The sequence below is a fragment of the Saccostrea cucullata genome, unplaced genomic scaffold, assembly GCF_032062105.1.
Source record: "Saccostrea cucullata isolate Sc308-1 unplaced genomic scaffold, CSIRO_AGI_Scuc_v1 ctg274, whole genome shotgun sequence".
NCBI lineage: Eukaryota > Metazoa > Mollusca > Bivalvia > Ostreida > Ostreidae > Saccostrea > Saccostrea cuccullata.
Window position 1 is genome coordinate 168,248 of NW_026936286.1, and position 16,149 is coordinate 184,396.

At 34.6% G+C, this 16,149-nt stretch overlaps 2 protein-coding genes across 3 annotated transcripts in view; one reads left to right on the forward strand and one right to left on the reverse strand.

The window, feature by feature from the left end:
• The window catches only part of LOC134245244 (junctophilin-1-like), a 39,442-nt gene extending 36,179 nt beyond the window's left edge, over positions 1 to 3,263 (reverse strand). For both annotated transcript variants that reach the window (XM_062727522.1, XM_062727521.1), the window contains exon 1: positions 1,878 to 3,263. In XM_062727522.1, coding sequence (XP_062583506.1) covers positions 1,878 to 2,262 — 385 coding nt within the window. In that variant the 5' untranslated portion in view covers positions 2,263 to 3,263. The remainder of the gene's footprint in view (positions 1 to 1,877) is intronic.
• A 6,249-nt stretch (positions 3,264 to 9,512) lies between these two features.
• Positions 9,513 to 13,081, forward strand: LOC134245228 (zinc finger protein 2-like). Its single transcript, XM_062727504.1, has 2 exons — positions 9,513 to 9,682; positions 11,721 to 13,081. Exons 1-2 carry the CDS (start codon positions 9,619 to 9,621, stop codon positions 12,815 to 12,817), a joined length of 1,161 nt encoding a protein of 386 aa, XP_062583488.1. The 5' UTR covers positions 9,513 to 9,618; the 3' UTR covers positions 12,818 to 13,081.
• The last annotated feature ends 3,068 nt before the right edge of the window (positions 13,082 to 16,149 follow it).

A 16,149-nucleotide genomic window follows, 5' to 3' on the forward strand; every position in this document is an offset into this window, starting at 1 on the left:
TATTTCCTTGCTTGAAAACACTTGTAAATTGTTCTGTTTTTTTTTTAAACCAATGAGTCTTGAACTGTTGAAACCGAAATATGAAAGGAATTAAATTGCGTGTGACCTAAACATGCATCTTCTTGCCCGTGATTTTTCCGACTGGTTTCTCTGTATGGGAAATGACACTGTTTCATCATAATGCTAGCTTTGCTTGATCTAAAGATCGATCGAGGGATCACTGGACTAAACAGTAGAATTCTACATGACTGATGTACATTGTCGCCAAAAGTCATTTCCTCTAATGAAGTCAATAACATTGTTCTGTTTACTAAATAGTTACCATTTTTCTCTTGCGTCTACGACGGCCAAGGGTATTTTCCAATACAAAGCCCGGTGTTTTTCTTTGCAATATCAAGTTGATCTCGCCTATCGATCTTAACAATTAGTAATCATCTTCAGGAACGAGGGTCCTGCTTAATTCTTAACAGATGTTACTGAGGTTAAATAACATTGACGATTCTCGCGAAGCCGCATTCGGCTGATGAAAGTAATCTCTATGTAATCCTGGCATATTTAGAGGCGAAAATGGCCATTTTAAAAAGAATTTGTATTAACTGATTTAATCATTATCGGTATTATATGGATATTTGAACACGGCTGTTAATGAGAGAAAAAAATATTCAATTTTTATATCGTTTCTGTTCAATTTGATTTTATTACCATGGCATATATCCGTCCTTTTGACGGTTGATCTGGTTTTTATCTACATTTTAAATGCCCAAACATCTGCCGGTGTGTTTTTTTTTTACAGTGGAGAAGATCTAGAAATCACAATTAACCCGAAGGTCAATAATATATATGTAATCTTTTCAGCAGACTGTATTACGAAACCTATTAAAGTTTTAAAATGTAAATATATTGACAAAACTAATTATTTGGTTTTAAGAGACCGGGAAGGGTAGAGAGATGAGTTAATCTTAAGTTTTCGAGCCTAAACCCCGATATCCTGTGTCGATATCATATCTCCACATTGCTCTCATCATCTTGCCTCACCTGCCAAGTTTTGTTGTCATGGTAACCAGAAGTAAAGAAATACCAGACTTTTTTCTGCAGCAATAGTCAGCAAAAATCGTTGGTAATATAGACAATCTCACATCATGACAGAGAAAAAACATATATGTAGGCATTTTTAATACATAATTTGAAAACGGTGAAGTCATCGTTAATAATTATTTTGTCTCGTTATTTTAAGTCATCACTCATTAATAATGTTACATATGTAGCGAAGCTATAATTGAGCTACTTTATCTGATGTTGGCATTGGTTTTCTTCTTAATTTCTTATTTTTCTTTTGCGTTATGAAGATTATGATGGATTCAGAATGAGATTAATATCTGAATTGGATGTTTATAACGATATCCTTTTATCTGGCATATGAAATGCCTGACTCTCATAATTAAAACTTTTGAGTCGATGATGATGAAGATAATGATGGTGATGAAATGATGATAATGGTGATGATGTGTCAACGGGTGGTACCACAAGAGCTAAGGACATAAAGGTTACGACTGGAATCCACTGGAACATGCTAGATCGGTCTCCTCACTTCGATAAACCAAGCACAAAATGAGATCATGTATAGAAAAAGTATAATGCCTTGTAAACCATTAAGAAAGTAGAAGGATTCGGGGGAAATACTACTCGAGTGCAGTGCAAACAACCATAAATCTGTAGGGAGTAGATCACGTCGGGAATGACCGGTCATATTTTGCAGTGAGGATCAGCAGCCATGCTGCTATTTTTCAACATGGCGTCAGATATATTATACATCTGGTGTGAAACACAAAAGCACACACATTGAGGTGAAAGAAAGGGTGATTTTAAAAGAAAATTACCTCCATCTGCGTAGGTTTCGCACCCGTAACCATCTTGGAGCCCCGTGGTCCATGTACCCTCATATCGAGCACCGGAAGTCAGACTTTGTCGGACACCATAGCGACCTTTGAACCCTTGGGTCCACTCTCCTTTATAAATCCACCGCCCTTTGGTCTCTACACCGAGTCCATGACGTTTTCCTTGAAACCATTGCCCTTTATAATTATTTCCACTTGGCCATGTGTAAACACCAGAAATTTCGAAACCAAACTGCCACGCGCCAGAATACTCCCCTTGCCCCTTGGGACCTGTGCAAACTCCGTGACCGTGTGCCTTCCCTTCCTCCCAGCCCCCGCAGTATGTCCCTCCATCCTCAAAATCGAAACGCCCTCCGCCAGTTGTCATTTGGACCTACGGAACATGTGTCGTAGGACCACTAACTCCAATATAACCCTACACTCGAACAGACCAAAGTTATCGACATCTTCGAAAGAGCCAGCTAAGTACCCCTATATCATTCATACATACTCACGTGACCTTAGTAATATCCAATTTCACATTTATTTTATTTTTTATTCAGAAAGTTAATCCGTCAATTGTAAAATCGTAAATAAGAAAATATTCACACAGTTATTTCAATCCGCAATCAGCATCATTATTCATAATTTAAAAAATCCAATGAATTTTCCGGTTTACAAAATTAGCGCACTTAACTACACATGGAGAATATATTGTGAGACGATAATACACAACAGCTATCTTCTACGATCGCATGTACTTGAATGATCCTTCTTAAAGCATGGCCGTTATCGGTAATAGAGTTAATTTCGGTAGCACTTTGGTCACTTTTCCCCAATCTACATCACTTATTCCGGCAGTGGTGGTCGCTATCTTCCACGCGCCATCTTAAAAGCAATGATAATTTGTGTTCGAAAGTGTCTTACGGTCTTAATCATAATCAAATCGGGGGAAAAGACACTGCGAGCCGAGTCGAAAACAGCTTCGGTAGGGCGAATAAATTATGCGAAAGATGTCGGCCATTGCATTCGCTTGCTCTTCTGAAGATCGGAGAAACGATTTGCCTAATAAGGTCGCCCATGTGTTATTGGGCGAACAGGTTTGACTCGAGTTTCCCTCATCGCCGGGCAATGTGAAAACACAAGACGGACGACTGAGAACACATGTGTAGATGAGTTTTCTTATTATAAACAAGACACTCGATATGATGGATATTTACCTATATATTTCCAACGGAAGCGCCCGACGTTTATAATTTTTTTTTCTCTCACTGAAAGAAGCAAGTTTTACTCCTCGCTCCGAAACATACCTCTTGCGTATCAGATGTGAAAAAGGATAGCGCAAAATATCACACTATATGGAATAAAATTGTATATAGTTTAGCAGCTTCACGACAAATGAATAATTAATACTTTGTAGCGCAGTATTCTGTTGGGTTGTGTATATATGAAATCAATATATTTTACAATCAGCTGCTGTAGCCATTTCGATACTTCTCGCGGTTTTTCCATCAGCCGTGTGCGTCTGGATGCTGAATAGCATTGAAATCACCCAGTAGAGCGACAGGTGGAATTTTTATTGACTTATTGACATAATAGGATTTCAGCAATTGTAGAATATTTGACAAACAAAATTCTACCTATTGATTTTCGGGGTGTACAGTTCTAAAAACTAGAGTAATCAGGGTCGTCTAAACGTTTTATGTAAATAAAATCGTTGATCTTACTCTTCATATATTGAAGGGACAATATGGTTGTTGTTTGTTTGTTGTTCTTTATTTGCAAATTAGAAGTCATACTTTCGGAAATGATAGGCAGCATTGTGGATAGAAATAGGTACACCTACATGTAATCATTCTTTTACTATTAAGCTTTAAGCTCAGCTTCACGTTTTACAAAAATAATTCTTTTGCAAAATTTTGTGAATTAATTTACAAAGAGGAAGGAATAAAAGGAATATAAAACCTTGGCACTGTTTGTCAACAATGGATAAAATTAAATAATTTAAACCTTCTACACATACATTACAAATCTAAATAAAATAAAAATAAATAAAGTAAACATAGTTAAAAGAAAAAAAAAACCCAAAAAATCCGAACCCATCAATCTTTTGTAAATTGGGTAATCTTTTTACTTATTTACAAAAAAAAAAAAAAACACACACACACAAACTTTTACCAATAAGTATTGGCAAAAAGATTTACTCCAGGTAAGAATTTATACATTAATGAACCAAACAGACGTATAAGAATTAGATATACATTGTATTATGACTCTGCCAGTTTTAGAAATATCAAATTATAAAAATCTTGTTAACACTCACTTCCTACTCTTTATAAATAAGAAGACTAAGAAGAAATATATATAAGACGAGAGATTTCAATACCCAGTTTTTATAGTCTAAAAAATCAAAATATTTTCAAACCTCAAGAAAGCTTTCAAAAACAGTTTAATTTATTCTTGATGTCTATTGGCAGGGAAGTTTATTAGAAATGATCAATATAAGGAATTCAAAGTATACAACCCTGTAGTCAACTACTTTCAGCACTTTTTTATTTCTTCTTTTTTCCCTCTCACTGTGTAAGATGTAGGTGGTCATCGAATACAAATAAATCTACTGAAATCTGGACCTAGTACAATCTACAAAGTTCTATACCTATAAATCATCAAATGTGTGCAAAACGGGAACACGCCGTAAAGTGTATTGTCCACGCGTCAAATCAGGCATATTATATGCAAAGAAGATGGGCGCATTTGGCGAGTGATCTGCAGGAATCATTTGTACGAAACATTTATGGTTTAAATGTCCATGATTTGGTTGGCTGAACATAGCTGGTCAGATTTTACAGACACGTCCATAGGTTTTTTTCATTCAGTTTGAAAGACTTTGTGAAATTGTAACATTTATGTCCGTTTTTCCTAGGTGATTCTAAAACATAGTAATGTTTCACAAAAAATAAACACCTAAAATATTTAATGCATAGATGCATGATACTTGTACATGTACATTACTGAACAGAAGATTAGAATTGATTTCGCTCGAGAACCAAACTTAACTAAAATTTATCTAATTCAAAATTTTAATACATCAGTACATAAAAACGAAAAGGGACAAAATAAATGATTGTTTGCATGAAAAAAAAATTAACGCCCCATGCCAGGCTCGAACCAAAAACTTTTCGAATTGAGTGTACTGAACAGGTATCCCAACTTACTGAGCTATCACCGCTGGCGCTACACATACTCAAATGATTTTAAAAGGACAAAGAAGCACCACATTCACACATTTGGATTTTTTGGGAAAAAGTTCATTTTTCGTGGTCTCTGGGTCTTCTCTCCATTTTTTAAAAAAGTGTATTCATTCCTTTGAATTAAAATACACACAAATAACGTTTCAAAATTATGGAGAGAAGACCCAGAGATAGAAAAATTTTAGAAAAACGTGTTTAAAAATGTACCATTTTGTATCAAATGTCTGATCTGGCCAATTTTCAAGTTATTTTTTAGCAAATCAAAGCTCAATTTCGTGAAAATATTTTCCTTTTCTGTTGCACAGGAACCCGATAAATAAAAAAAATGTTAAAATTTCATGTGACATGTCGATAAAATTTTCACTTTTCAATTACGCCCAGATTCCTGCCGAATGTCAATCAAAAGCGCCCTCGTTCTTTAATATTATCTTCTTTCTGTCTATAGATAATGGTACAGAAAGTACATATTAAAGATCGAACAGAGATCAATTCTTTTCAGAAGAGCAGACAGTGTCTTAAGTTGTTGGTAATAAATGTACGTGTGTCCCCACATGAACCTCACCATCTTCGCTATATAGCCAAGGGCTTTCGATCAGAAATCTACTAGATTTCGCAAGCCAAGGGTTTTCGATCAGAAATCTACTAGATTTCGGATCCGAAACCCTTGGCTAGCGAAGATGTAACCTCACGGGCTTGGAATCTTACATGAATTCATGCATGCACAGGCATATGGCAACTGTATGGTTTTCGCACTTTTCTTGAGAAAGTTAAAACTTCGACAAGATCAGTATTTGTCATGAAATAACAGAATTTAAAAACATATGGAAATTACTTTTTAAAGAAAAATTATTTTTCGACCTAACTTTACAAATAATAGTGCTTTTCAGTATTTTCCAAGAAGTGAAATTCATCTCGGAACCATCAAGGTCGAATCGACAATAAATCATTGGAAAAAAAATAGTTTAGTACTTCCAGCTATTCCATTGTCCCAAGCCTACACGACAAATAGAATTAAAACGTCATTTCTAAAATTACAAAATAATTTCCACATTGACGACATATTTCTGTTATGTCAATACACCGCGAGCTATGTACTGAACAAAGATGACTTCAACAATAGTGACATAGATACATAACTTGTATAGGATCGTTCATGAATAATGAAATATGGCTGGATTGAGTGTTTTAATGTTGCTGAACATTTGCACCATATAATAAAATAGATATGACCTAGAAGCAAATGAAGTCATATTTTGAAAGCAATTACATTGTTAGAATTATGACGTACTTTTAACATAATGAATTTTAATATTGTTAATTGGGAATACCAGTAATTTGAAACCAACAATAAATGGGTACTTATATTGCAATTTATTCACGCTGAGTCATTTCAGGCGATATGTATTGAAAGAAATAATGTGAAGTTTGTACTGTTATATGTTGGTTAGTAAAAATTTGCTTATTCGACTATAATCAAATATATTTTTAATAAAGAAGCGTAAAGAAATAATAAAGTAGTATTTTATATGAGTAAGTAAACTAAAGAGCCGTCGGGAATTCGTGAAAAACTAAAGAAAATGGGGTTACATTTTACTCGTAAAAAAAATCGTAACACTTTTTTTTTTTTGAAAGAGAGGCCCTTGGGCATTAATGCTCACGTGAGCCACAGCTAGGAACCCTGTTGTCTTTCATAGTAAAAAAAAAACAAAACATTGACTTGAAGCCGGAATTAAAAATATCTTTGTTTCCCCTAACCCGACCCTAAATTCTTAAGTTGGGTCGGTAGGTAGGTAAACAATTTTATTTTCTGACAGCAGCTTTGAAAATACATTGTAAAATTTAATGGAAAATTACATTTATAAATAAGAAAAGTACAAAAGAAAGTGAATTGTGAACAAAATGCTGAGTATCATACATATGCCGTTTAAAAGCAAAATTTATGATTAATTAATTCACAACTGTAATTTAGATGAACTTGTTAAATATCTCACGCCAGAGTACATTTATATAAATCGAATAAAAAAAAGACAAAATTCTCAAATACGCAAAGACTGGACATCCAAGTATGTTTTTTTCAAACCTTTAATCACCCTCTAGTGCTTATAGAAAGTCAATGTACTTTTTTGAGTTCCATGAGATTTGCAGTGGTTCTAGAGCATTTTGCTTTGGAGTTAAGACGTGAGTGGCTAATTTTAAGTTGCAGGTTCAAATAAATGAGGAACGTTGAAAACGGTCCTTCAAAAGGGACCATAAAAACTTATGTCCAGTGTCGCAGAAGATGCTTATAATGCTGGCTCAAAAAAGATCCCCACTGCTTAATGGCAAATAAGCGCGTAGTATACGTCTAAATTTGGAGCAATGGGGAAATGTTCAAATCTCAGGAAGCTGAATTATGATTGCAAAACTATTTGGAAAGAGTATTTAAACAATATTTAAATGAACCAAACTGAATCTAACAAATGATAAAAAATGCTATATAAAACAATGTCATAGTCACGAAGTTTAACTCGTAAATAAAAGCATGAAAAAGTACAACTGAATTATATTTATTAGGATGAATATGCAGACATATTTACAACAACTCCAAGGATTCCATAATGGCATATAGTAAACATAGAAACATAGATTAACTGTTTATTAGATCAAAACTCAAATTAAATAAAATGCAGTGAAATTGAATGATGTGTTCACTAGGTGGGCCCCTCATCTGCTCATGAGGCTGCATGGCCTTTCCATGTATTACGTACCTGAAATTCAAAGACAAATTTGTTTATTCGTTGTTTACCGTCCCTTTCGAAAATTTATTCACTCACATGGAGACGCCAAGACACCTCCGAAACAGTCTTAATTAGTAATGGTATATTTTATTATCAAATTGTTTCAAGAGTGAAGATTTCTGGTTAGCTAAAGATTGAGACACCGCCGTTGTTTTATGAAGAACTACTTCTCTGTAATCATATCTGGCCGTTCTGATAAAAATTGATTTTGATGAAATTGTATTTTATAAAACTTGGTTGACAATAAAAAAAATTTAATCTTCCTATTTTAAAAAATCTTTTCAGTCGGCGTGATTTAATTGGGTCGGTCGCGTTAGGGGAAACAAAGGTATTTTTTTATTTTGTCCTGAAAGAAATTCTTTCCAATATTGTGACCCCATCCAAGCCCCCAGAGGTCATGACATAATTAATCTTATATACTTTAATCAACACTCGGTATTTTGTTTAAGCTCAATATCAATATGAATAAACAAACATATGTTTGGGATGCTTCGATATCCTTATGAATAAATTCATCTTGCTTGTTCTACGGAAGAAGTAATCACACAATAGGTGAAGATTGCTTCTTGATTTTTGCCTTACTCAAAAATAATTGTATCAACAAATATGCGTTAAAGCTTAATGTCTCCGTGTTTTAATTTGTTTCTTTCTTAAAGTCAAAGATTAGACTTTTTATTAATGCTGGTTTTAATTATCATGATATGATTAAAAAAAAAAGGCATCAAAGAAGAGTGACCAGATTTTTTTTTAGTATTTTGCGAGTAATTAGAATGGAACGTACTAAAGACCTGGTATGCTAAAGACCTGATATTTTGACCTGATGAAAAAAAAATCAAATAAAGTTATCAATTTAAAGATTACATTTCAAATATAAGTTTGAAAATTATTGATGAAATTATACTAAAATACACTTTTTAGGGGATAACACTGACTTTGTATCAAGGAGTACTTACAAAAGGTTGATGACCTGATATTTTGGAATGACCTGATATTTTTATAAATGACTTGTAAGGGATGGTTTTAAATGACCTGATATATGAAATAATTCTTTTAGAAAAATTAAACATTTTAAAAGGTTTTGAGAAGAAAATGTTCGCAGCAATTTATGAAAAAAAGGATTTTGAAATGACCTGATGATTTCCTACTAAAGACCTGATATTTTTTTATGACCTGATATTTCTGAATGACTTGATGCTAGTGTCGATTGATAATTTTATTAGTAAAGTAAAATTTACTTTTATTTTCATTTGAAGATTATTACATCTTCATTTTTTTATATAATAAAGAAGGTGCAATGTTTCTGTTTCGATGTGGTAATTGTCATTATTTAATAATAGAATTGCAATATATCGCTGTTTAAAAATTTAATGGAATATAAAAAATAAGTTCTTGAAAAAGGCAAGTTAGTTACATTTCAATACATCTTTGCTTTAACGATCCGCTCCTCTCCGTGAATAAGAGAGGCTTTGGATAGTGAAAATGAGTAGGAATGCGCAGATTTGATTTTGGCTAAAGATTCAAAGCGCGACAACTCACTAATACTGCATGGTCTTTTTGTTCGTTGAAACAACCCCTAAAAGGCACAGCAAGGTGCCCTGGCAACTAACGTCATCGCACGCGGCATGTCTCCAAGGATGCAGACGAACGCCATGTAAATAACGTAAATAACGGTCTTCGTGCAAACTGTGTTCACAGAAGTAGGAAAGAAGAGACAAAATGCCGAAATGTTTAATGCATTCAGTTCGAAACTACAGATCTCGAAAATACACAAGGCACTCAGGTTTGCAAATTTCTAAGATAGATTACTTAACAGTTTCTGAATCTGAGTTTTCGAAGTACGGATGCTGGAATAAGTTTTGTTATAAACCTTATCTTTTAAAAATAAAAGTTAGTAGAAAAGTCATATACAATGACCTATTACTTGTCATATAAGTAATGTTGCTAATTTCAAATGACCGCGGCTTGTGAACTTGTTTGACGTACTTGGTTAACTAGCAGGTGCTCTGCGGTGACTAGGGATTGTCTCAGAATATGAAAATATAATTTGTCTTTTATTTATCAGATATATTCGTGCGCTAACGAAATCAGTCTTCTTCATTGTGCTGCCTACCTAACAAAATAAATTTATTGGTCTGTTTTAGGTACCCTGAATATTTAAATTGCGAAGTCTATTGAATTAAGGATAAATTCTCGTTTCAATACTTTCGAGGGGGAACTTCAACTTTCATATAGTTATATATGTGTTGATGAAACATATATAGGCCTATGAAGCATTTCAAATCATCAGCTAAACCAATCAATATGATCCCTTTTTATGCCCCCGTAATAAGGGTGAAACGTTTACTGAATTTTGTAAACGTTTAAACGGATAGCAGCTACCGTTTAAACGGGGGATATTTTATGTTTTATTTTTATGGCTACTTACTCATGAAACTCGAATTTAATAATCAATTCTTTCACTTTGATATAAGTATGAGTTGTTATTACAAATTTATTTTTGGTCATTGTTATTTAACCGTAAGAATTTGAGGCGCATTAAACTCATTCACTTTCGACCTCGTCACCCAACTGCTTGGTTTGTTTGGCTACCGGACGTAGAAAAAATAGGCCTAATTGTAAAGATGGATCTTTTAATCTCGAAAAAAGTAAAACAAGACCTGCTGACTGTATTGAAACTTTTCAAAGACTTGTGAAAAATGCATTATATTTATTTAATTAAAATATATCAAGTTTTATATTTCAAGTGTCGTAAAACATCGCTAGTATTAGCAACTCGGAAATGGGAATTAAGTATGTTAGCCCGTATCGGGTTTTAGATATATTCATTTAGGTTTAGATTGTTGCTTATCAATACTCAAAGGTGTTTCTTTTGTAAATTATGAAATAAAACAATTTGTTTGTGTTAAACTTTATTTCTGATAGACATTGATAATGACCTTCGTGTAAACGTTTTCAACCTGTAAAAAACTTTCGAAACGTCGCCGTTTACACGTGTAATAACCGTAATCGAAGATTCGGTAAATAAAGTTTTTGTCCTGTCCGTCCTTCTTTCGGTTTGTCCGCGAAAACTTTAACATTGACCATAACTTTTGAGTGGGTGGGTCTTTACTGATTTTTGATACATATTTTACTGATGTATTCCTTGTGACAAGATCTTTCTTTGGTTATCACAAAATTTAAATCCTTGACCTTGGGAGTTTGACTCACTTTTATAGAAAATTACGACACTTTGATCTTAGTTGTAGCCATTGAACAGTTGGAGTCAGGGCTTTCATACTTCACATATGTATTTATTGTGACAAGACCTTTCAACGGGTATACTTTTTACCTTTTGACCTTGACGTTAGATTTGACCCACTTTTTAAAAAATTTAACCTTGGCCATAACTTTTGAACAGTTAGCATTAGGGCTTTCATATTCCCCCAAAAAAGACCTTTTGGCCTTGATCTTTGGAGTTTGACTTGCATCTAGGGCTTTCATATTTCACATGTATATTCCTTTTGAAAAGACCCTTCATTGTGTACCCAAATTTTGACCTTTGACCTTGGAATTTAACTTGCATCGCCATTATAATATAAATTAGCTACCATACAGGAGTATCAGTGTTTCACAAAGCCCCCGTCCCCTAGTGAAATCCTGCCCGCCCCTTGCCTATGAATATTTTGTTTTTAGAGCATACTAAATAACATCTAATAGATATTTTAATTAATGTGGTTTTGAAATGAGGCACTTTTCAGCTGGTATCTACATGTATTAATCAAATATATTGCTACATTTATAAACATCTGTTGTCTAACTTTGGTTCCATTTTCTTTCAGAGTTTGACCAAAATGTCATGACAACACGATCTGGTTTGGCAATAAGAAAAGTGTCGGTCAAGCATATGTTTTCTGGATCAACGAAGTACGCTCAAGAAACAGTCGAAATCAAACAAAGACAAAATTACAAGAGCTCATGTACCCCAAAACAGAAGTCTATGCATCATCTTCCATTTGTGACAAGATTTTACCTCGGGTTTAGAGTCCCTGATCTAGATCTCTGTGGGAACGACTCTAAAGAAATAGATTCAAGGGAAGAGGAACCAATGCAGATATCTTTTGGACATTCGAGAAAATCCGAATACCGTCTGCTCGATTTTGAAAGTGATGAAGATAGTTTAGAATCTGGTTCTGATGATGATTTCTGTAACAATATCATCGCACAAAGTAAGGAATTCCGTTATCAATGCATGGCTATTAAAGGGTCAACAACAAAATCGGACTCATCCAGAAACATATTAGAAGCTCTGTCCGGTCTACAACCCGTCGAAGAGAGGATTCGGGATTCGACCTGTGATTTTCAAGTGACTTCCATAGAAAATCGGACTGAAATTGAAAAGTGTTCGAAATACCCGTCTCCTACACAATCCGTCACTGCTGCGCTGTCTGATCTCCGATTGTCGGGGCCCGCCGCCATTATGTCAACAAACCCATCACCAACCGTAACTACCTTCACCGCTCCCACTATCACTACCATTCGATCAGGGGTCATCTTTCAAGCCAAACCTGCATTTACAGACTTACCTCCTTTTAAATGTGAGGTTTGCGAAAAGGAATTTTACGTCTCAGCCAACTATACAACTCATCTTCGAACGCACACCGCCCAGCATAAGAACAAATGTGACGTCTGCGGAAAAGTATTCACGCGCTCTTGGTTGCTTAAAGGACATATGCGCACGCATACCGGGGAACGTCCGTTTATTTGTCCGCATGAGGATTGTGACAAAGCATTTGCCGACAAGAGCAATCTACGTTCACATATGCTGATTCATTCCGTGAAGAGCAAGAACTTTTCATGTCAAAAATGTGGTCGATCTTTTGCTCAGAAAAGGTATCTGCATAAGCATTTGTTGGAAGTTTGTAGAGTAATTCGATAAGTTGTTATTCCTTTGAAGGCATTTACAGACGAAACTGTCACGGCAATAAGCCGTCTTTGGAAATGTTTTGAATAAACATTTTTAAGATTATAAATGCATGTGATGGGTATTGTACTTTAAAAATTAATATCTTCATTTATTTTGTGAATATCTTTGGAAATAATTGTCAAAAGGTGCAATATACATGTATATAATAATCCTATCGTTATTGTTTGTGTATATAACTTTTCAATACATCAATGAAAAAAATGTGCATTATCATTTATTTATTGTAGTAATACGATTATCATTTATTTGCAATGTTGCATTTGTCAATTGCTCTCAGGAAATTTAATCATTATAATTATATATCTTTACAAAATCATCGATGTGTTATGTTTTTGCATCTCAGTCGGTTTGTATGATGTTGCTAAAATAAGCTTCAAAAAGCTTAAAAACTTCCTTTTTCATAAGTTCTCTTATTTCTAGCAGAAAGTTGCAATTTAAGAATTATATCTACTAGTATAACAATCTGCCAAATAACAAGAGGGTGAGTTCACCATGCATCGGACACATACCTTGCTTCGGACAACTTTAGGCAATAAACTCTCTTTCAACTTAAGTGTTCTGTGTATTTATTTGTTTCTGTCATAAAGACGAAGATTTAAATTTTTTAATGATACCGATTGTGTTTATCATGTTGTGATAAAAATACCACGCAAATGGCCTTGAAGTTACGTCATATTTTACATCATCAAAGGGGAATAACCCGAAATTCGTGATTTTGCAATTTTTAGAGTTATCGTTCTTTTGAATTCGACTTCCACTGAACGAGCGGACTTTGGTGAATTTTGTGGTAATTTTACATGAATTATAATTAAATTTCACTTCAATGTTTGTATAATTCCTGTTAGAGCTGGTTTTTACTTGTATGCTTTTTTCACCGTACATCGGACACAAATTAACCATGCATCGGACACTTTTTGATGCAAAGGTAAGCACTACCAAATTCATACAGAACTCAGCTGACAGCTGTTTTTTGCGGAAAAAGAAAATAAAAACTCTATATTTTCAGTAAAAATACAAGTTATCGATATATGACGTCTGGAAGTTTACTCTACTTATTTCTAAAAACCGGAGTATGATAAACCATGAGAAAAAGGCGCGAATTACGGCATTATAAGCATTTTAAAGCATTTCTAAGGCAGAGTGAGGTCTCGACAATCGTTCTTCATTTGTGCAATAATATCGTCGATTAAATTAAAGTTGAGGGTTATTTCTGAGATAAAAGATGAAAATATATCCATATCAAGGATTTTAAATATATGATAAAGGTATGATATTTTTTATACCGTCTGTCCGATGCATGGTGAACAATGTCCGTCCATGGTGAATTTTTTTTTTGTAAAAACTTGATTTTTGGCGATTTTTTTCAATAAATGGCATATAATTGTGTCCTAAATTGTTATTTTAATCACAAACTAAATGTTAAACTCCATTTTGATAATTTTCCACCGGTAGCGATATCGCTAGAACTTGTTGAAGTACAAGGGTATCCGATGCATGGTGAATTCACCCTATTTTAAAGCGGCATGATTAAACTAATGAAGCCAATACTTGGCATAAAGATATGATCCGAGGGTGTGGTGCTGTCATGGGCTTGACCCAAGGTCATTTTGGCAAGTTCAAAGTCACTGGAAAAAGTGTTTTAAAAAATTCTGGGCCAATTATTAGTAATACAGAATCACTAAAAGCTCATATTTGGTCCAGATTGCTTATTACCAAGTGGTTTACATATGGAGGCCTTCATGTCTCAGAGAGGAACGAACGACAACTCTGCATGGGAGTTAGCCGAAAACGGTGTTAAAATAATGAAGATGAAATGAATTATATATCTTACATTTAATTACTAGTATGTCTCTTAGTGATTTTTTGTAAACTGCTTATTACGGTATACAGCAGCCAATTTCAAGAGAATTTAGAACCATTTCGATTTGTAAATTCATTACAAACTCGTTCGCTATAATTTCACTGTAGTAACGTTAATCGTTCACTTTCCCGCCAGAGCGTTAACGTCACAATGATCAACATGCCGTCAAAACAAGCAAACATGGAAGAAACATCCACAAGTGATAATGTTGCTTCAGGAAAAGATCAAAGTGCGAAACATTCGAAAGATACAAGTACTTCGACTGTGCTGGCAAATTTCTTACAAAAAAAGTTCTCAAAACAAACCGAGCAGACGTCTTCATGTTCCAGTATCCAAATAGAAGTGATGACACCAAAAACATCTAGCTCCTCTGATTCCATGCCTGTAAAGACGATATGGGTTTTACATAAGAAAAATGAAGAGGGGCTTTCGCCAAAGAAATTCGAGAACGAAGGGTCACCGAAGAAATGCGAGAACCAAGGGCCATCAAAGAAATGCGAGAACCAAGGGTCGTCAAATAAATGCGAGAACCAAGGGTCAGCGTCTGTATTGAAGAATCTTCAACTTGATCATCAATATTTATCACAATTGGGTCAAGAGGTTGCACCAATCGTAAGAGAAAGAGAACAGCAAAGCGAACGTTTGATTCTTCCAAAGCCGAGTAACACGGTATACTCCATCCGATTTGTCAATCCCAATCCACTGCATGTTGAGTTGACTGTACCTCCAGCCATGGGGAAACAGAATTTACGAATGGCACTGTCTGGAACTGACGAATTTTTACAAAGGCGAGTGCAAAGGGCGATGGAACTGCTTGGAACTGACGAGAAAGGCATGCACATTGAATCGGATGGGTTACCGTGCATATTGAATGCTGCTTCTATCCAAAACAATTTTCAAGACGTCTTGAACATGACTGCATTTCGACCTATCCCAGACGGATCAGGCCAGACACAAGCATTGGATGTAGATTTATATGGCATCGACAAGATCAAACACAACAAGGAAGACTGTACGGAAAATACAGAAAGAAGTTCCACGTCTGAAAATAAAGACAACCAACCAGTCACAGAACAAAGCTTGTTTGAGGATAAACTAGACTATGTTTTGAAACTTATGATACAAAGATGGTCTGAATATTTGAAATTCACTCAGGAAGATTTGTATAATATCGAACTTGAAAACGCCAAAAATCTTAACTCAGCACCAGAAGTTATTGAAATGCTGCAAGACAGGGGTCGATACGTCTGGCAACTGATTGAAGAATTGTGACACACACGTCATACATACACATTGTAGACTGTATTTTAAACGCAATAATTCAACTACTTTTCCATTACCGAAAAAATGTTCCTCTTTTTATAATTTGTCATTTTTCCTCCAGTTTGAAAAAACTTTTATCGTTCTATTACTTAGAAATGTT